This window comes from Drosophila takahashii, chromosome 2L (genome assembly GCF_030179915.1).
Source record: "Drosophila takahashii strain IR98-3 E-12201 chromosome 2L, DtakHiC1v2, whole genome shotgun sequence".
Taxonomy (NCBI): Eukaryota; Metazoa; Arthropoda; class Insecta; order Diptera; family Drosophilidae; genus Drosophila; species Drosophila takahashii.
Window position 1 is genome coordinate 7625922 of NC_091678.1, and position 20566 is coordinate 7646487.

At 36.7% G+C, this 20566-nt stretch overlaps 1 protein-coding gene across 5 annotated transcripts; it reads left to right on the forward strand.

Moving 5' to 3' along the window:
• Window positions 1-2958: 2958 nt before the first annotated feature.
• H15 (T-box protein H15) lies at window positions 2959-20351 on the forward strand. Of its 5 annotated transcripts, none has more exons than XM_017151215.3 (6): window positions 2959-3904; window positions 8218-8681; window positions 9039-9169; window positions 16986-17271; window positions 17982-18226; window positions 19697-20351. In XM_017151215.3, exons 1-6 carry the CDS (start codon window positions 3607-3609, stop codon window positions 20238-20240), a joined length of 1968 nt encoding a protein of 655 aa, XP_017006704.2. In that variant the 5' UTR covers window positions 2959-3606; the 3' UTR covers window positions 20241-20351. The 5 variants fall into 5 exon arrangements, with proteins under 5 accessions (XP_017006704.2, XP_017006703.2, XP_070067721.1 ...); XM_017151214.3 differs by having other exon boundaries at window positions 9036-9169; window positions 19697-20350; XM_070211620.1 differs by lacking the exons at window positions 2959-3904; window positions 8218-8681; window positions 9039-9169 and adding an exon at window positions 16515-16596 and having other exon boundaries at window positions 19697-20347.
• The last annotated feature ends 215 nt before the right edge of the window (window positions 20352-20566 follow it).

A 20566-nucleotide genomic window follows, 5' to 3' on the forward strand; every position in this document is an offset into this window, starting at 1 on the left:
GGTATAATTTTGTGCTTTGTATGTTTTACTAAAGGCAAGAAGGTTCAGGACATTTAACTAAGTTGTACATTGAAATAAAGTAAAAAAATATATTTTTGTAAATATTCTTATATTTTATTCCTCTTAACCTTTGATAAATGTCTTAATTTATCTACTTAATTTAAAAGCATTTCCACACCCTACCGACTTCATTAACTCGGCGATTTCCACGAAAATCGTTGAAAACTATTTAAAGAAACGACTATTAGGAAAACACGCCCTTTTAATTTCATTAAATCAAATTCAAATTGCCCGAATCCAACCCACAATGAAAACAAAAACAAAGCGATTGCAATTTTTCACTCCCCCTGAAAACATATAAAAAAGGAGCAGGAACAGGAATAGAAAACCGGGGAAAAAACCTGGAAAGTTGAAAAAATATGGTGGCATATGCAAATGAGATTTCAGGGCAGGAAACAAATCATTGAAAAATTGTCACCGAGCCGCGACAAAGCAAACAAAGCGAGCGAAGGGTGGTGGGAGAGGGGGGATGGGCCCACCCTGTCTGAATCCAGATACTCCAGATACTATAGTATGTGTAGGCACTCCCTCCACCGATCTGGCCACCATCAACATCACCATTAGTGGCTCAATTGTGCGCCACATCGGCTGGCAACCACGAATCGCATGCAAATGAAACCGCAGCCACAAAAACAACGGTTACACTTGGACAAAATAAGTTGGGATCTTATTATACTATCTTGTGAAACAATTAAACTATTTGAATGTGTTTTTTTGTAGAATAAAAGAATATGTTAAACCTGACTCATATAATAAAATAACTAAGTAATAGTAGGGCATTTTCAGCAAAAATATGTTTTTAGATTCGACAAAAAAATTAAGAACGAATATATTCGGTATACTGCAATTACAAAGTAAACATATAAAAAAATTAAATAAAAGAAAATTGAAATTTATTTAATGTTAATGTCTAATAAATTATTTTTTTTATTTTATTTACTTGGTAAATCCATTGCCATCTAATNATTTATTTTTGCGTAAAACAATTCTGAGCATTTAATTCTTAGAGAATTCTGAAAAAGTCATATAACTAAAAAATAGATTTAAAAGTAATATAATTATGAATTTTGGAAAATAAAATAATATCTATGTTTACATTTTATTGATTTCTAGAATACTGTTTTTCACATTTTTCAATTTTTGATTTTTCTCAGTGCCGGGAAAAAAGGACATCATCCTGGGAGGACGTAGGGCGCAGCTGACGAATTGTGAAAAAAGTCTGACGGAGGGAAACAAGATGGTGGCACCACCCGAACCCCTCCCCCCGCCCTCTCAACCCACCGACCGCTTTCCCCTCCTCATTTCCCTCTTTTTTCCCCGGGTCTATAATTTTCTGCTGCGTTCTCACGCCATCGTCGCATTTTTTTTCCCGACCATCTTTTGTTGTTTCTTTTGAGCAAACATTTAAATTAAAAACATTTACATACGCTGGTGGGCGGAACAGGGGGAGGAGTGACAGGAACCCAGATATTCAATTATGATTTTTCAATTGGAGGACCAAGCACTCGAGACACATTCTCAGATAAGTCCTGTCGCAGGATGTGGGAAATGGGTTTTCCCTTCGACGGCGTGGAAAATTATATATTGGTGGTCAGAAGTGGTAAATTTAAAGGGAGTAAGTAATAATAGTCCACAAATGTAAATATAAATAAAGTATGTAGAAGAGTTGGGCAATAATTATTCCTAAAAATGTATATAAAAAATTTGTCTGGCACCTAAATTTATCGTTTTTATACTGGCTTAGAAAGTTAGAACTCTGGGGAAATAGTAACATCTTTTTAAATATTTATTTATTTTTACAACGCCATAAATGAAATTTGCTTTATTTAACGATATGATCCTGAATTCTTTTCAGAAAAATAGTAATGATAACTTTTAAAAGCCTATTTAAATATAAAATATGTTTAATTTCATTAACTATCTTTCATTAACTATTTTAAAAACCAAATTTATATTTAATTTTGCTTTGAAATACTCTTTTCACCTCGTCTAAAACTCAAAGGTAGCTAATAAAAAAACTCACTCACTTTTCTACTCAATCCGGTGTGGTGAAGAACCGAAGCGAAACGAAGTGGAATTGGACTGAGTTGAGAAGAATCGTAAATAGTCGACGAAAAGCGGTGAGCACAACCCCACCCCTCTCCATTATTTTTCACCACGGCAACAACAACAACAAACCACCCAAAGAACTGTCAACAGCCAAAAACAAAATGACGAATTTATGAACTCCTCGGCGTGCTCTCTTTCTCTCTCCCTCCCCTGTCGTAAGAGCGAAAGGGATGGCCTGACAAAAATGCTCTCCACTCAAATGGCCGAACAGCTAGTTGTCCCGCTCTATCGCATACCCAGCTTATGAATTGGTATTGTTTTTGAGTGCATGGGAATGTGTGTTGTGTTCGAATTGGAAAATGGAAATGAGTTATGCCCCGCGACGCTGACGTCGCTGCAAGCAGCATGGGAATTCGCTGCTCGTACGGCCATCTCGCTTACACTAGCCTAATTGAAAACCGTATTTTTTCCACATTCGTTTTGCGGTTTCAATTGCGGTTTGGCTTACGTCACGTAACGAAAGTTTTGGGCCATGTTCTCTGGAAAGTTATGCCTTACGTCGCCGCACGTTACGTTACGCGGTGTTGAAAGCCTTTAGCCGTAAGACCCATCAGCTGTTGTTGTTTCTGTTTTGGGGGTCAGTCGACGTCGCAGTCAGCGTCGCTGCCGACGTCCTCGTATTTGTTGTTGATTTTTGCGTTGCGTTTTTTTTTTGTTGGTTTTTATTTGTTGTTTTTGGCTTTGGCTTTGGCGCTTTTGGCGTTTACATGGCGAAAAGCGAATTGGGATTCATTCAATGGTCAGCTGCGTGACTGTGAAGCAGCGACGGCGCTCCGGAATTTCCCGTTTCCACCTCGAAAGTACGCAAATTACGGAAAACACGAAAAGCCGGAGATCGCAAAAAACGCGTGTTAAGTCGTAAAGCTGAAAAAGTGTTTTCACACACGTTGTAAAAAAAACAAAAAAACTTGGAAACGTTTGCAAAAATATTTTATAAAAATAAATATTTCAAAACAAAAAATTTATAAAAAATTATAATAAATCAAAAACCTTTATAATTTAAAACATTTAAATTCTTAAGGTGCTTGAACTTAAAACTTTAATTTCCAATTACTTACCAAAAATAAGTTATTAAGCCTTAAAGTAACTAAATTACATTTTGCCAATACTAAACGAATATTTAAACATTTTGGAAACAAGTGATAAACATGGCATCATGACTTGGAGCTAAAAAGCCGGCAAATCAAAATTCGAAAATACGGAGGAAAACCATTTTTGAGACGAAAAATATGCTTGCGATCATTGTTCACTTCAGAATAAAGTAACAAAATAAGGCAACAAAATAAAAAATAATATTATACAAAGATGGGTAAATAATTAGTAAAAGGTTAACCCAAAGAAAATCTAGGATAAACGCTACAAATTCTTCAAAAAATATTCCAAATAAATTTGAAAAAAAACCGTGGAGGAGTTAGAGGTATAAATTTCAGCCCGAAAATGCTTTTGAGCAATCAGCCGACGAATACGAAACCGCAGCAAACGCCTTCGCAGAACTTCAAGTCGAAGTTGCAGCAACAAATCGTTTCGGCAGCGGCGGTAGCAGCGGCGAATCTCGCCAACGGCAGCAGTCATCATCACCAGCATCATAATCACCACCAGAATCTGAGCCACAACCATCATAATCATAATCACAATCAGCACAACATTTCCTTCGCCACGGATTTCTCAATTGCCGCGATTATGGCGCGCGGCGGAAACGCCCCGAGCAGCCGGGAACCTTCGGAACGGAGTCTGAGTGAGTAGTAAAGTAAAGTAGAGTAGTTCCCGATCCCAAAGTCAGACCCCAACAACCCAACACCCCAAACCAAATATAGACAGATGCAAATGAATGGGCAATCGATTTTATCGCTTGGTTTTTAGCTGCTTTCATCAATAGTTGCACGGAATAATAGAACTCATGACAACGAATATTATTTATTATTATTTTCAGTAGAGTATTCTCAAATACAATATATTTGGATATATATAAAAGCCAAAACATTATTTCGCTTAATATTGGCTAGTTTCATCAAAGTTTCATAAAAATATGAGTACCATTTGTAAATAATTTTACTTAATATAAATATTTTTCAAGAAAAACTTATTTATACTTATTTATTCTTTATATATAGCGGTATTCTTCATATAAGATGGTATTCCCCCCCTTATTCCAGCCGAAGCTTATATACCCTTGCAGATCATTCCTATTAATTAACAAATCGCAAAAATGTTCAATTTTCTAATATTTCTCATTAATTTTCCGATCGTTCCTATGGCAGCTATATGATATAGTCGTCCGATTTTGATCAAATTAAAATTGAAACTCGAAAATATTTAAAAAGAGTCATATCCTAGAGTAGAAGATAATACAATAAAAACCAAAGAAGCTAGAATTTATTTCCTATTACTTTTCCATTAATTTTCCGATCGTTCCTATGGCAGCTATATGATATAGTCGTCCGATTTTGATTAAATTAAAATTGAAATTCGGAAATATTTAAAAAGTGTCATATCCTAGAGTAGAAGATAATACAATAAAATCCAAAGAAGCTAGAATTTATTTCCTATTACTTTTCCATTAATTTTCCGATCGTTCCTATGGCAGCTATATGATATAGTAGTCCGATTTTTTAAATAATTAATTCGAAATTCAGATATATTTAAAAAATAACATCCCCAAAAGTAGAAGGTAATATTTCAAAAAACACCGAAGCTAGAATTTTTTAAAGTTTTTTTTTTCCAATTGTTCCTATGGGAGCTATAAGATATAGTTGTCCGATCCGGTCGGCTCCGACATATATACTACCTGCAATAGAAAGAAGACTTTTGGGAAAGTTTCATCCTGATAGCTCAAAAACTGAGAGACTAGTTTGCGTAGAAACAGACAGACGGACAGACGGACAGACGGACAGACGGACAGACGGACATGGCTAGATCGACTCGTCTTGTGATGCTGATCAAGAATATATATACTTTATGGGGTCGGAAACGTCTCCTTCACTGCGTTGCAAACTTCTGACTGAAATCATAATACCCTCTGCAAGGGTATAAAAATTATAAATAAGATACATAGAGGAATAGACAGACTTTTTAGTATCGACGAATATTTTCGGAGTAAAAACGCTTCATTCATGAATTTCTTTTTCGATTTGATCCCTGTTGTCTGCTACAAACAAGTTTCACTTTATTATAATATTCAATATTCTTTTCATTGAGTATAATAAATTTTCTGGCCAAAGGTTGAAAAGAATATAAATTTAGCATATCACACATGTTGATGTTTATCCCAAGTTACGGGTTTGTCTGGTGATTTAACTATAAATTTTTACGATATAATAAGGCACGAGCAGCGTATCGTTTATAAAGAGGATTAAAATATGAAAGGTTGCTGAATGATTGAAAACAATGAATTTAAAAATTTATTTAAAAGAACAATTTCAGATGGAATGGAATTTGTAGAAAAATTAAAAAGAAAATTAGCTAGAAAGTTTACAATAAAACCGAAAATGATCTTGAAATAAAGTTCCGTTCAAATTGACAATAAAGGCGAAAAAATAAAATTCGTTGCCAAGAAAATATGTGTTTAGCGAAAGAAAATCTTCAAGTAGTTCAGATCTACGGCGACACAAAACAAGAAAATTAGGTTAGTAGGCAAGGAAAATCATACATCAAAATATATTTTAATTATTCTACTTTTTTGCATTCTTTTATTTTATTCAAAAAAGGCTTTAGTATTCATCTCTACAATCATTGGCTGATGCAAAAACTCATTTAATCGATTAGTAATATTCCGCCCCTTCCTTTTTTGTATTCACCCTTTGGAAAAAGTGTCGCAGCTGCATTATATTTCTATATTTTCCGCATTTTTTGCCCGCCTTTTTTCTGCTATATAAATTATATTTTGATGACAATGCAACGTTGATGACTTGATAATTGCAGCAAATGCGCGGCAATAAAATAATCAAAGCCTATTTGAATGCGCGGGGGGCTGGGAAATGCATACATGACATGATATAAAATCGCGCATATATACACCCAAAAAAAAAATCGACTGAAATCGCCCTTGGTTTTAGAAAATCGCCTATGAATTTGCTTTACTGGCGATTTTGTCTATATTAAAGAAAGTAGGTTTTTAAAATCAAAGACGTTTTTTCTAAAAATCAAAAAAAAATAGACTGCAATTTAGAAATATTTTGCTAGAAAGTAAAAAATTATTTCTTAGAATTTAGAAATAAAGGTTTTCTAAAAAATAGAAATACGGTTTTTTTTTTTTAAATAAAAAAAAAAAATTTCTCAAATTCAGAAAATACAAAAATCTATTTTCGGGCTTCGGAATTATACCCGGTTGTTTCTGTGACGCCACGGCCTTTGTGTTGTTTTTTTTTCGTTCTTGTTTGTCACCTTATTTTAATTTCCTTTAATTGAGCACATGGGTGGTTTCAAATTGGAACTGAAATGAGTGTACAAATTACAAATTATAAATATAAAAACCCAATAACTTACTATTTTGAGAAAAACATCTTGGTCGCCGCACGCGGGATTCGAACCGCTAACCGCTCGCGCCTCACAGTTTGCAGTCAAGCACTCTACTAGCTACGCCACGGAAGCATCACGTGAGGCGCTGTACAAAGTCTATTCACATTTTGTTCTCCTATTTTTACTCAAATTGATCTGGCTTTCTTCTGGTTATTCCTTTTAGTTTATCATTTAATTTTACTTTTAAATATTTATTGATTAATATTAATATTTATATATTTATTATTTATTATGGTTCAATAGTAACAGTAATTGAATGTTTCAAATTTGAAAAACTTAAACAAAATGCAATACATTTTTTTTATTAATATGTAACTATTAGTGTTAAAAAAAAAACAAAAAAAGACACCACGAGTTTTTCGTCTCGACGTGGGTTTGAACTCACTCTTGCAGCCGCAAGCTTGAATAACATATGCATGCACGCACGCGTTAGACCCCTAGGCTACCAATCCCGGAAATTTTCTTCGATTAATAGCGATTTTTTCTTAGGCTAAAAAAAACTTTTCTAAAAAGTCTATAAGAAAGGAAATCGATCAAATACGGTTAAATTTTTTATTTTCTAGAAAAATATTTCTTAATATCACACATTTTTTTCAAAATGTTAGAAAAATCTTCAAAAAAAGTTTCTGTTATTAGAAAAACAATATTTCTATTATGTAGAAATATTTATAATTTTAATGGCAATTTTTTTTTAGTTTTAGAAAAGTTCAGTCTTTTTTTTTCTAAAATCAATGGCGATTTTAACCCTCAAAAAAAGAAAGGATGATTAGAAAAATAAACCTTATAATTTAGAAAAAAATTGATTTTTCTGTATTTCAGAAAATATTTTCTAAAAAAACTCGTTCAATTCAGAATTTTTTTGAAGATTAGAAAATTTTTCTGAAGATTAGAAAATTTTTCCTCTTTATAGAATATTTTTTTGAAGCACAGAAAAATTTTTTTTTTCTATATTTAAGAAAAAATAATTTTTTGAGTGTATATATCTGTGTAGTCTGAATGCGAAACTATTTAGATGCCATAATTGGGTAGAGACAGAAGCGCAAACAGATGCATTCATTAGTGTGAAAAGCCCCCATTTTCCTGCCGTCCCTCCCCTTTTGCAATTGGCAAACGACATTGGCAATGCCAACACAGAAAATTAACATATGAAATTGCATTTTGAGCAAATAATTGAATTTTTGGCATTATCTGTAAAATGCATCTGGTCGCGAACTGGATTCTCGTTGCTATTGCTATTGCCATTTGGCTGTTGCGACTCGTCATCGACAACATGCAACATGTTGCAGCCCAGAAGCAACTCCCACATTAACGAGCCACTTTGATGTCTCTCTTTTCTATGGGCACTGGGAAAAATAGGTTGTGTAGCAAGGATCAGAAGAGAAAATTAAGAAAATATAAACTATAAGTAGACTATTTTAGTTATTTTTCATATAAAATATTAATTTATTTGCATAAAAAAAATTCTTGAAGTGAAATTTTTATTATTAAAATATATCCCTTAAATTAAATATCAAATTATTTCTCCGCGTGTAGGTCCCGCATCCGTGGAGCGCTATTCAGGCCAGGATGTGGACGATGATGTTGATGTTGACGTTGATGTGGTGGACTGCAGTGACTCGGAAATGCCGGCGGCAACTGCAGCAGCAAATGCAACAGCAACAGCGGCGGCTGCAGCAGCAGCTTTGCAGGCGCAACAACAGGCGCGTCAGGCATTGCGTGTTGCACAGCAACAGCAACAACAGCAGCAGCAACAGCAACAAAGGCAGCAGACACATCACCACGCAACGGCAAACAAGCAACAACGCCAACATCACAATCATCACAGCAGCAACAGCAACAACAGCAACTCAGGCAACAGCAACAGCAAATCAAGCAGCCATCGAGGGCGTTCTGCTGCCGCAGTTGGAGCAGCTGCCACGCCCTCGCCACCACCGCCCCCGCCCTCGCAAAGTCCCGAGGAACTCGAACGCCTGTCGCCAGAGGAATCACCAGCACAGGTAAAGGATGCACAAAAAATAATAGCCTTTAAAGTCTAAAAAAAGTAAATTTTTTAATTTTCAAAATAGTTTTTTATGTTGTTAATTTGAGTTTTTAAAAATATTTGATTTTTTTAAAGCCCGTTATTAATTGATAAATTCTTTCTGCAAACTTCACTTTATTACTTAAAATTATTTGTATCAAAAATCATTTTTAAATCAATATCCACAAAATATTTAATTTTTATTTCTGTGTAAACCTCGGCAACAAAGTGTGCAAGAAAAAGGCAACTCCCCGAGCGACCTATTAAAAAATCCCCTCTTAATTCTCTCCTCCTCCTCTTCTTCTTTCTCCTCTGATTGCCACGCCCACAGCAGCCCACGCCCAAGATAGTGGGCTCGTGCAATTGCGACGATCTCACGCCCGTCCAGTGCCACCTGGAGACGAAGGAGCTGTGGGATAAGTTCCATGAATTGGGCACTGAAATGATCATTACCAAATCGGGCAGGTGAGTAATCCAATGGCAGGGCGGCAACATAAATGCATAAATTAGGGGCTTCACGCCTAAGTGAGTGGGTTGCAAACAGGGGGAAAAGTCATGAATGATTTTTAAACGGAGATGAAAGCGGAGATATATCATAATTAAACTATTTTTATTTTTAAAAAGGCATCTCAAAGATAATGTTAAATCTTCAACAAATTTAAAAAGGATGATAAACTAAAAGTAAAACTAAAAAATGTATAACAAGAAAGGAAGCTAGCTTCGGCCAGCCGAAGCTTATATACCCTTGCAGATCATTCCTATTAATTAACAAATCGCAAAAATGTTCAATTTTCTAATATTTCTCATTAATTTTCCGATCGTTCCTATGGCAGCTATATGATATAGTCGTCCGATTTTGATCAAATTAAAATTAAAATTCGGAAATATTTAAAAAGAATCATATCCTAGAGTAGAAGATAATACAATAAAAACCAAAGAAGCTAGAATTTATTTCCTATTACTTTTCCATTAATTTTCCGATCGTTCCTATGGCAGCTATATGATATAGTAGTCCGATTTTTTAAATAATTAATTCGAAATTCAGAAATATTTAAAAAAATAACATCCCCAAAAGTAGAAGGTAATATTTCAAAAAACACCGAAGTTAGAATTTTTAAAAGTTTTTTTTGTTTTGTCCCGATAGCTCAAAAACTGAGAGACTAGTTTGCGTAGAAACAGACAGACGGACAGACGGACAGACGGACGGACAGACGGACGGACAGACGGACATGGCTAGATCGACTCGTCTTGTGATGCTGATCAAGAATATATATACTTTATGGGGTCGGAAACGTCTCCTTCACTGCGTTGCAAACTTCTGACTGAAATCATAATACCCTCTGCAAGGGTATAAAAATGTATAATATATTCTATGCTATCTATAATCAATCTAAATATTTGTCCCGATAGCTCAAAAACTGAGAGACTAGTTTGCGTAGAAACAGACAGACGGACAGACGGACAGACGGACAGACGGACATGGCTAGATCGACTCGTCTTGTGATGCTGATCAAGAATATATATACTTTATGGGGTCGGAAACGTCTCCTTCACTGCGTTGCAAACTTCTGACTGAAATCATAATACCCTTTGCAAGGGTATAAAAATGTATAATATATTCTATGCTATCTATAATCAATCTAAATATTTGTCCCGATAGCTCAAAAACTGAGAGACTAGTTTGCGTAGAAACAGACAGACGGACAGACGGACAGACGGACAGACGGACGGACAGACGGACAGACGGACAGACGGAAATCATAATACCCTCTGCAAGGGTATAAAAATGTATAATATATTCTATGCTATCTATAATCAATCTAAATATTTCTTCCTTATTGCATTTAAAGACTTTTTAGAGCCCCAATTATGCTCAACATTGGCGGGCCATTTGAAAACTTCACTTATCGACATATTCACTTATTGAAAGAAATTTCCCGATAATCGATCACATTTCGTTTTTGGCCCCGGCAACATGCATTTTATTTCATTAAACATTCGTCGGAATTCAATTTGCCGGCGGTGAAAGAGAGGCGTGTGGCGGGGGGAGTGGCAGGGGGCAGTCCGGGTCATAACCATAATGCCGCCCGCGGCAATCGGCCACCAATCAAGCCTACGAAAAGTCCTCGAACGAAAACACAATCAATAAAATCTTTAATGCGCCTTTCACCCATGTAAAAGCCAAACTCACAACTCGCCTTTTAGGCTATAAGCTCTCAGCCACGCCCCCTTCGTACGCCCCTCTCTGTCTTAACTGGAAAATATCAACAACTTTTCGGTTAGTTCCTCATTTACATCATAAAATTTTGATTGACAAGGCATCGAAATAATTTGCGTCGATTTTCGATTAGCAGAAAAAAAGAAACAGACGAACATTTCGTCAGCTGTTTTGGCTCGAAAAAAAAAATATATATACCTCCGAAACCCAAACACGCATACCCACATAAAACTGAAAATACCGGGGTTAAACGACTTTTCATTCGCAACTCAACAAAAGTTGAAGGAATTATTGCTCAACGATATTTTCGATTCTCGTGCAAATGTTTTTGGGATAGAGGTTTTAAGGGGGGCTTTTGGAAATGAGAATAAAAACGAAACATGGACATGAAACATACAAGTTTTGGGGCAAAGAACTTTAGCTTTTTTGTATTTTGTTTTTGCTTTTTTTGGCCTCCTCTTTCTCTCTCCCAGAAAACATGCGAAATGCGCATTAGTCGCTAGGTGGTAGTTAGGATTTCCCCCCTCTTTTGTTTGTTGATTTCTTTAGGTTTTGTTTTTGATAATATTGGGCATTATAGAATTTTCGTAATATCAAAGTCTAAACCCTAAAATTATAAAAATGTAATTTACTCTGGGGTAATGTTGATTAAATCGATCAATTTTTTTAAGCTTATGTATTCAAAAATTAAAAATCGAGCTATAAATTTTTGTTAACCAAAGTTACAATCTACTTCTTTATTTTTTCTTAAATAGATTGATTGCTTGCAATAATTTTATATCCAAAATTGAATCGTGTATAAATATTGTAAAAATGCATATACTTCATATGTTTTTCATAGTTACAAGGTATCCCATAGTCGACTACCAAAGCCTCCTGGAGTTAATGCTTTCCATATTTTAGCTACTGTTTTTTGCTTTTTTGCCTGGCAACTTTTGTTTATTTGGCTTTGTTGTGTTGCTTAACCCTTTGGTGGCCGTCAACAGGCGGCTTTATTCCCCTCCGCCCCTTTCCTGCGCATTTACGACACATTAACAAATTTACTCCTTTCGTAGTCCCAAATTCCCCGCATTTTGGGCCCCCATCCCGAGATCCACACCAAGTATAAATTGCATTGTAATAGCTGCCGATTGTCGCGCTAACAACGCATTTGCATGTCCTTTGCTCTTCTGGCTTCGTGTTTTTTCGTTTCTGTTTCTGTTTTTTTTGCTTTTTGGGTTTTTTGAGCCCTGTAATTAGTCAAAGGATACCGATGAACGGCCAACACTTATTTACATTTGTGCGGGTTTGACGGACGCATGCAACAGAATTGCAAAAAGGTGAAAAAACAGAAGCCAAAAGCAGTAGCAGAATATAATTCCCATTCCGAGCGATATCCATCTATGTCAGCACATCGTTTGCTATAGCTAAACATGTCCACGAAAGGGGCGGGCCAGGTGGCTAAGTGGGTGTGGCAATGCGGGACTTTTTTCTGTTTGTGAATGATACATTTTAAATTGCAAAATATACGACTGGGGGCTTAGCTTCTGAAGGCGACTCGATGGCATGACTCGCTGCACTCTGTCATGGGGAATATCGTTCTGTAACGGTGAAAATACAGAAATAGGTAGTTATTTATAAAGGAAATTAAAGATATGAAAGAACGATTAACGGTCCAGCTTATCTACATACAAATATTTTAGAATTCAACATTTTCTGAAATATTCGAAAAATATAATTATTTGTTTTGAATTATTTTAGAAATATTAAATTCATGGGAAAATGAATTGTTTAATTTAAATTGCGTTTTTTGCTAATGAAATGCCTTTTTTTAATAGAATAAAATCTATTTTGTGTACTAACAATTTCCGAAAAATTATTTTAAATTAATATGCATTGTACAGCCTGCACCCAGAAAACAAAATGGACTAAAAAGGGGCCTAATTACCTAAAATTTTAGGAAGCATGGCCAGAAAAATGCGCCAAGGCCATGCATTACCTTAAATGTTGTCCATGTGGACTATATTTTTTACGCAGTTTTGAATTTATTTCTGGTAATCGTTACCTAAAAAAATGGCTAGTGGACTAGATTTTTAGGTCAAAATTACCTAAATATTAGGTATTTTCAAAAAAAATTAACATTTTTACTATTGATAGTAACATATTTGTTTATTTTAATTGCTTATATTGTTTTATTCGGATAAGTAAACATTTTACCTTTCTGAAAAAACAATCATGTTATTTTGTCCTCGGTGGGAATCGATCCCCGGTCTTCTGCGCCAGAGTCCAATATGCTAGCCTCTGGTCTACGGAACTACTTAAAGGCCCTGCGGCAAAACCAAAGCCTGCTTCTAGGGGCACAGGCGAATTCTATTTTTAGAATAGGGCACTATTACCTTAAAAGTAGGAAAATAGTCCACGTTGGTATTGAGTTTATATATTGAAACTTTTATATCACTAGCTTTAAGATAAGTCTAATAAAAATTTTTAATAATAAACTTAAAAAACCGAATAAATTGTTTATTAATATTAAGGACCAATATTTTTATTAAATTGTGTGTAATAATCGACTTCAAACTATTCCTAAATTTTAGGTCTTATGGACCAATTTTAAGGTTACGATGGCCTATAAAAATCTCTTTAGCTTTACCTAAAAAGTAGGAACATAGTCCACATGCTAATATTTTAAGGTAACCCATTACCTAAATCTGAAATTTTAGTCTATGAAAATTTTTTAGGTCATACATTACCTAAAAAATAGTCCCACATTTCTCTGGGTGTGTCAACTTTTTTATTGCATTTTATTTAAATTTTTTGCAAGAGAAAGGAAATTATATCTGTTTAATTCTTCCACATATTATCCAACAGTTTCCCCATTTCCAACCCATTTAAAATGCAATTCTCTACGGCAGCTGTGAAAATGTTGCCTCCACATGCAAATGCGCATGCGTGGCTCTCATCAGAAAGAAACCGTGAAGAGCGGACAAGAAATGCCACAAATTGCCAACACATTTGGAAGCGAGGCAAAAAGTAAAGCGACTTTTCAGATGATTTACAGCTGAAAAGGCAAAACAAAAAGGAGTCAGGGAGTCGGAGCGTTAGATTTTTTACCTGTTACGCGGTCAAGTTGGGATGGATTTCTTTGTGCGTGCGGTTGTTGAAATAAAATATCACGTGGTTTGCGATTTTGTCACGCTGTCAGCGGTTTTGAGGTTGGCATTTTTCAAAGACAAAAGGCAAAAGACAATGGAGGCAAAAGTCAGGAGTCGAAACGGGCGGGCTAATTGTTTGTTGACCCATCGAAAATACCCAGAGTTTGTCAATATTTTGCGACAAACTCTTCACGCATATTAGCCACCGCAGGATATATTTCAGGATATTTAAGGACAGTAGCCTGGCTTCGGAGGATGCGTGGCAATTGCAATTTCCATGGTGCAACCCCTTGCAGGCCAAGAAATTTCTCAAAAACATTTTCCACAACTTCATTAATATTTCCCTGGGCAGCTGAAATGGTCGGCAGATATATCGAAACAAGTTAATCCCCCCGTTTTAGGGGAAAGGTGCAGGGTCTGGACTCTAGAGTTATGAATTAATCAACTAATAAAAGATAGTCAACTGGGGGAGTGTTGTCAGCTGGCGATAAGATCTAAGTTATAGTTTTCTTGCCAGTTTTCGGGGGTTGCTTTTTTAGTTTCGCTTTGTTTAGCTAATTTGCATTTTATTAATTTAGACCTTGAGGCTTAATTTGCTGCAACAAAGGTGTTGATAATGAATTGCCATTCCTACATGTTCCTACATATATATATGGCTACTAATTGAAAGAGCTACCCCATGGCAAATGGTGTGTAAACTTCATAATTGTAACCTTTGGCACCTAAGCTCCCTTTGCGGCGGTCCAAAAAACTGAGTAAAAGCCATTTCCCTAATTTTCCCATAAACAAATACATAAAATCCACACTTAGAAGCTCGGCCAGCGGGCGAACTAAACTCGGGGAGAACTGGGAAAACCCCCCACGAAAACAAAAAAGTCCAGTTTGTCAGGGGAGTGGCTTTGGTTTTGCTTTAGCTTTAGCTTCAGCTGCCCTCGGGCGGCTCTTCAACTCGTAAAATGTATGTAAATGCTGGAATATGATTTACGACATTTCCGCCCAGCAGCAAAAACACCACAAACTAAAAAAACACAGAAAAGCGGGGGCGGCATTAGATATGGGCCATCAAAACGGGGCGTGGCAGTTGCTCGGCTTTCACACATTTATGGATCACATTAGCAGGTCGGTCAGGCCATCGGAAAAGTGTTAACAATTCTTTCATAGCTTGGAAGAAAATTTACGTTCTTACTATTAAAAGAATTTGTTGCAAAAAGAATTTTATAACCAGAAAATAACATTGAAGCGAAGCATTAGATAAAAATAAATAAATAAAAGTAATCAAATAATATTATTTCAGTTGAAAATGAAGAAAAGTAACCACTTTTCAAATGTAAACTATATTTACTTTTTTGTTACATTTTAAATATATTTTTAAATTTTTGTAACATTTTAAAATAAGTTTTAAACAAAATTAAACAAATACTTTAAATGCTACAAAAATATTTATAATTTTCTCTCTGCATAATTTGTAGCATGAGCTTCTTATGGAAATTTCCCCTGTTCGTTTCGGGGCTAAAAACAAAATGGGAGCTTCCGGTTAGGCGGCTTCCGTTCTTAAGTTTTGGCGGTCAGGCTCGAGTGAAGTTAGTCAGTTGGACTCAGTTTGTGAGTCCGTGCAGATATCGAGATAAGCAGAACACGTTAAGTGCTCGCTACAATGGTGCTAATTGTGGCATGCAACTGCGAATGCAACATAAACTGAAATAGAAACAGCTTACGAGCTTACAGCACAAATCACAATTACAGACTGTGCGATTTGGATTCGTTTTGGCCTGGTAACTGCGATAAATGCGCGGCCACAACGGTTAGTCAGTGGCTAAAACAATCGTGGTGACACTGGAACCGCCCTCCAGAATAATGGGCTGTAAACACAGCTCGTACAAACAAGGCTTTTCAGCGGTATCGTTAGAGGTAGAAGGAGAGTTGTGAAAATTGGACTAGAAAGAAAATCTTCCAGTAGACCTACTTAAACAGGTACAAATTGTATTTGCGTGCTTGACAGTGAAAGTTCTTTCTTCATTTGAAATGATCAAATTAACACTTCAAAATATTTTAGAGTCTGGAAAAATCTAGAATTTGATTTATATTTTAAATTTTATGCAGGAAACATATTTAGTGGATGCTATGTATTTTGTATTGCATTTATTTATTAAATACAAATATTTACAGTCCAGTAGGCCAAAAATAAAGTTCTAAGTTAATATTTAAGTACACAAATATTTTTGGGTCTGAAAAAATCCCGAATTAGTTATTTGATATTATATTTAATATTTAATATTCCCTTGCCCATATTTTACTTAATACAAATTTCCAAAAGCATGTAAGCCAAAAATAGCCCTTAATAATACCATTTTGTTAAACAAATGTTGCACAATTAGCTTACCAAAGCAACTGAAAGCAAATCAATTATAATTATCCAAGTCAGAATATCGGGTTCAGTATTATACCATATACACATGCATTCATTCGGAAAGACAAATGACAAAAAACTGGGCTGGGTCATTAGCGTCATTTACACTTACCTGCGACCACAAACACGATTTTCCGTGAGTTGGTGGGTGGTTAGTTGGTTGGTACACACCCCTTTTTTCACCCGCCCACCCGCTGGGCTTTCAGGACGACGACATCGCTTGCGGAAATGTGTCAAAAACGTGCTAAAAGTCATAAAATTAAATATGCGTCTTATTTACATACCTTGCTAGCTCGCCACCTCCTTTTTTTAGTTTTTGTGTCGGAACACAATGGCGGGCAATAAAAAAATAGTTCACAATTTTCTTCCCTTTTTGTGTGCGTTTCCTTGAGTTCAGTAACATTTTCCGACTACCTCAATGCACTCAGAGCAAAGTCGGGAATTATTTTCAAAAATATTCCACTATAAAAATTATTTTACAATTTTTTATATAATGGAATAAATATTTTATTTCTCCTATTTCAGACGCATGTTTCCCACCGTTCGAGTGAGTTTCTCGGGTCCTTTAAGGCAAATTCAACCGGCGGACCGATATGCCGTACTCTTGGATGTCGTTCCTTTGGATTCGCGGCGATACCGTTACGCCTACCATCGCAGTTCGTGGCTGGTGGCCGGAAAAGCCGATCCACCGCCTCCCGCCCGTATTTACGCCCATCCGGATTGCCCCCTTAGTCCGGAGGCACTGAGAAAACAGGTCGTCTCCTTTGAAAAGGTGAAGTTGACAAACAACGAGATGGACAAGAGCGGACAGGTGAGTCGACGCGTTAAAATTTGTGGGACAAGATAGACGGAGATGGATGGGAGAAATATTGAAGTTTTTAGCAAAAGCAAGTTTTTAAATACCAACCTTTTATAAATTTCATAAATTAACTTAGAACTTTAAAAAATAATATGCCCAAGTGATGGATACTTTTTTTTTTGTATTAATTTCTATAAATATTTATACCAATATTTTTGGGTTTATTTCTTAGTCTCACCTTCAAAACAAGTACCAACAACCTTCCCGCCTTTTATAGCCCAAACTTCAGTCATCTCATGATTCAGTTGTGAATAATTTAGGCCCAGCGACCAAAACACATAAACTGGCGGGCGTCTTGCCATTGTCTTCCGGAATCCGGCGAGGTCAAAAGGGGTCAGCCAGGGTTGCCAGCAAACGCGAATGCAACACATATGCAAATGGCATTGCGCGCGCACAAAAATGAATGAAAATTGTTGGCAATTTGGTGGCAAATACGAGGCAGGCTCAAGACCCTGTTCACATATATATTTCTGGGATTTTCGAGCCTGCTACCGTTTTTATCACGGCCATAAAGACTGAGTGGGGGAGAAGTGTAAAAAGACGCTGCGAGGACAGTCAAAACAAACGTCGACTACTTTTTTATGGACGTACATTTTTTATAAGGCCCACAACAAACAATTCGCATTCAGGAAATTTTTCTTATTTTTTCTTTCCATCCGCAGGTCGTGCTGAACTCAATGCACCGCTACCAGCCCAGGATCCACTTGGTGCGTTTGAGCCATGGCCAGAGCATCCCCGGCAATCCCAAGGAGCTGCAGGATATGGACCATAAAACCTTCGTTTTCCCGGAGACCGTGTTCACGGCCGTGACGGCCTATCAGAATCAATTGATTACGAAACTGAAAATCGATTCGAATCCGTTTGCGAAGGGATTTCGCGATTCGTCGCGTCTCAGCGATTTTGATAGGTAAGTTTCTTACTTCTCTTGTAGATGCCCCCGTTTCGCATTTTATGGGGTCATGTCTGATTTATGGCCTAATTTACGATGGCCTGTTGAGCCGTAAAGCCGATACAGTAGCCCAACTTGCCGCTGATTAGCGAAAATGTGTGAAAGTGCCAGTCGGCAGGCTCTTGGCTCTTCAATTAGCATGCAACGTGCAGCACCGGCGCTCAATCGGATCGAACTTATATGATTATATGATGGCCCAAGTCGGTGTCGGTATGTCATTTCGATACACATAGTAGTTAACAGTCTTTATGGGAGAGGCAGAAAAGTCGTAGATTTATTTTCCTTTGAAATTTAGAAAATTCCATTATAAAAAAATTTATTAAATAAATATTAGGCAATAAGAAAAAGTACAAATTAAATGAGCTATTAAATAGGTTTTTAGATTTAATTGCCTATAGAATTTTAGTATTTTATAATAATTTTATCAGCTCAATAAATTAGAATTCTAGAATATCTACAAATAATAATAATAAAAATAAAACAGAGTGTATTATTTTTACAAAAATTAACAACAATGTTTAAATATTATTTAAAAATTAAAATACTTGTTAATTCAGTAAAAATTGCCTGCACCAGCAACATTTTATCCTCGCTCAGCAACATGTTGCCCCACGCCCGACAGGATCAGTCGAAAATCAACATTTTTTCCAGCTCTTCTGACTGGACTGCTGCCCTTTTTTCGACAGCGACTTCAAAGTGTTGCAAGGCGGCGACTATTAAGACGGCAAATGCTCTGCCGCCAGCAGCAACAGCAGCAGCAACAGCAACACGGGCACAGCAGCAACACCAAGAGCAATGTTGCTGTTGTAGCCGGCACGGCGGCGGCTTAAGTGGCGTAAATTACAGATCGGCGCTTTTAACTTTGATGCCGATTCGTACATGAAATGAAAACACGAAAATAATGAGTGAATGTGGCTCTTGTTGCTGGCGTTGTTGTTCCTGTTGTTTAGTGTCGGCAATTGGCAGTTACTTTCGACGTAATTATGTTATTGCTCCGGCTGAAGTGGCGGCAGCAACAAGTTGCTCATCGGGTTCTGACACTCCAAGTTCTCCAAGTTCCAAGCTCGAACATCTCCAAGTCGGAATCGGAATTGGAAATGGAATTGGTATTGTCTGCAACTCGAACTTAATGGAGTGGCAATGGATCTTTAAGAGCACATTCTGTTTTCGCTTCAGTTGGGTGGAATCCAAATATTACAAAAAAGTTCGAAACAATATTTTTAATATTTATATCCTTATCTTTTGGGATCCTTAAAATTGTATTATCCCCGTTTACCCATACAATATACTTTTTGGATAATGTTCCATGTTCCATTAATTTAAAATGAAATGAAGATTCAAAGGAATTATCATTTAGTATTCTATAATGGATTAAATTAGTTAACTTTCTGATCTAATTACATTATTTATTTTATTATATTTTCTCAGGGATCCCATGGATGCCTTCTTTTTCGACCAGCACATGCGAACGGCTCCTCTGCGATTTTTCCCGGATCCGCTGATGTCGCAGCTGACTCCTCAGGAGGCGGATGCCGCCTCCTTGGCGCTGCTAGAAAAAGCCCGTCAGCACTTGCAAATGTTTGGCCGATCGCCGTACACGGAGATGTTGCTGCCGCATTTGTACCAGCGATCGGCGGCGCCACCCCCACCCCCTCCGGCCACCCACCTCAGCGCCTTTCAGCTGGGCATGTGGCAGCAACAGTGGCCGCAACTGACGGCCGGATTCTTGGCCAGTGCCAATCAACAGGCGGCTTTGGCCTTGGCAGCAGCGAGCGCCAATCGAACGCCACCCCCTCCCCCAATGGCTGTGGCTCCCCCCGCCCCTGCCACGCCCACCTCCTCGTGCGGCTCAGCGTCACCGGATTTAAGGGCCCGCCCCCAGCTGAGTCACTATCCTCAGCGATTCAGTCCCTACCAGGTGCCCCAGCATCAGGCGTCGCCACCAGCCTCGAATAGGGCAGAAAGTCCTTAAGATACAAAAACTGTTAACACAACCCACTAAGCCACCCAAAAAACACCACCCATTCCCCCTTTTTGCCCCACCCAAAAAAATACTCTGATGTGGTTATTAAATCTACTGATCCTAAAAACAAAAAATAACTTGCTTATTTTTGTGTGCAATAAATTAAAGAAAAATCTATTTTCAAATCAAAATTTAAATATTTAATGTTGTTAAAAATATTAAAAATAATTCACATACTTACTGCCAGCTTAAAATAATTTTTGGGAGTTTTTTTTAAAGATTATTTACCTATTATAAAGTAACTATGAAATTATTAAAAAAAAACTTAGAATTAA

Coding starts and splice junctions, on each gene's coding strand:
- H15 (XM_017151214.3), top strand. CDS start 3,607: ATGCTTTTGAGCAATCAGCCGACGAATACGAAACCGCAGCAAACGCCT. Junction 3,905..8,217: donor ACCTTCGGAACGGAGTCTGA/GTGAGTAGTAAA, acceptor CTCCGCGTGTAG/GTCCCGCATCCGTGGAGCGC. Junction 9,170..16,985: donor ATCATTACCAAATCGGGCAG/GTGAGTAATCCA, acceptor CTCCTATTTCAG/ACGCATGTTTCCCACCGTTC.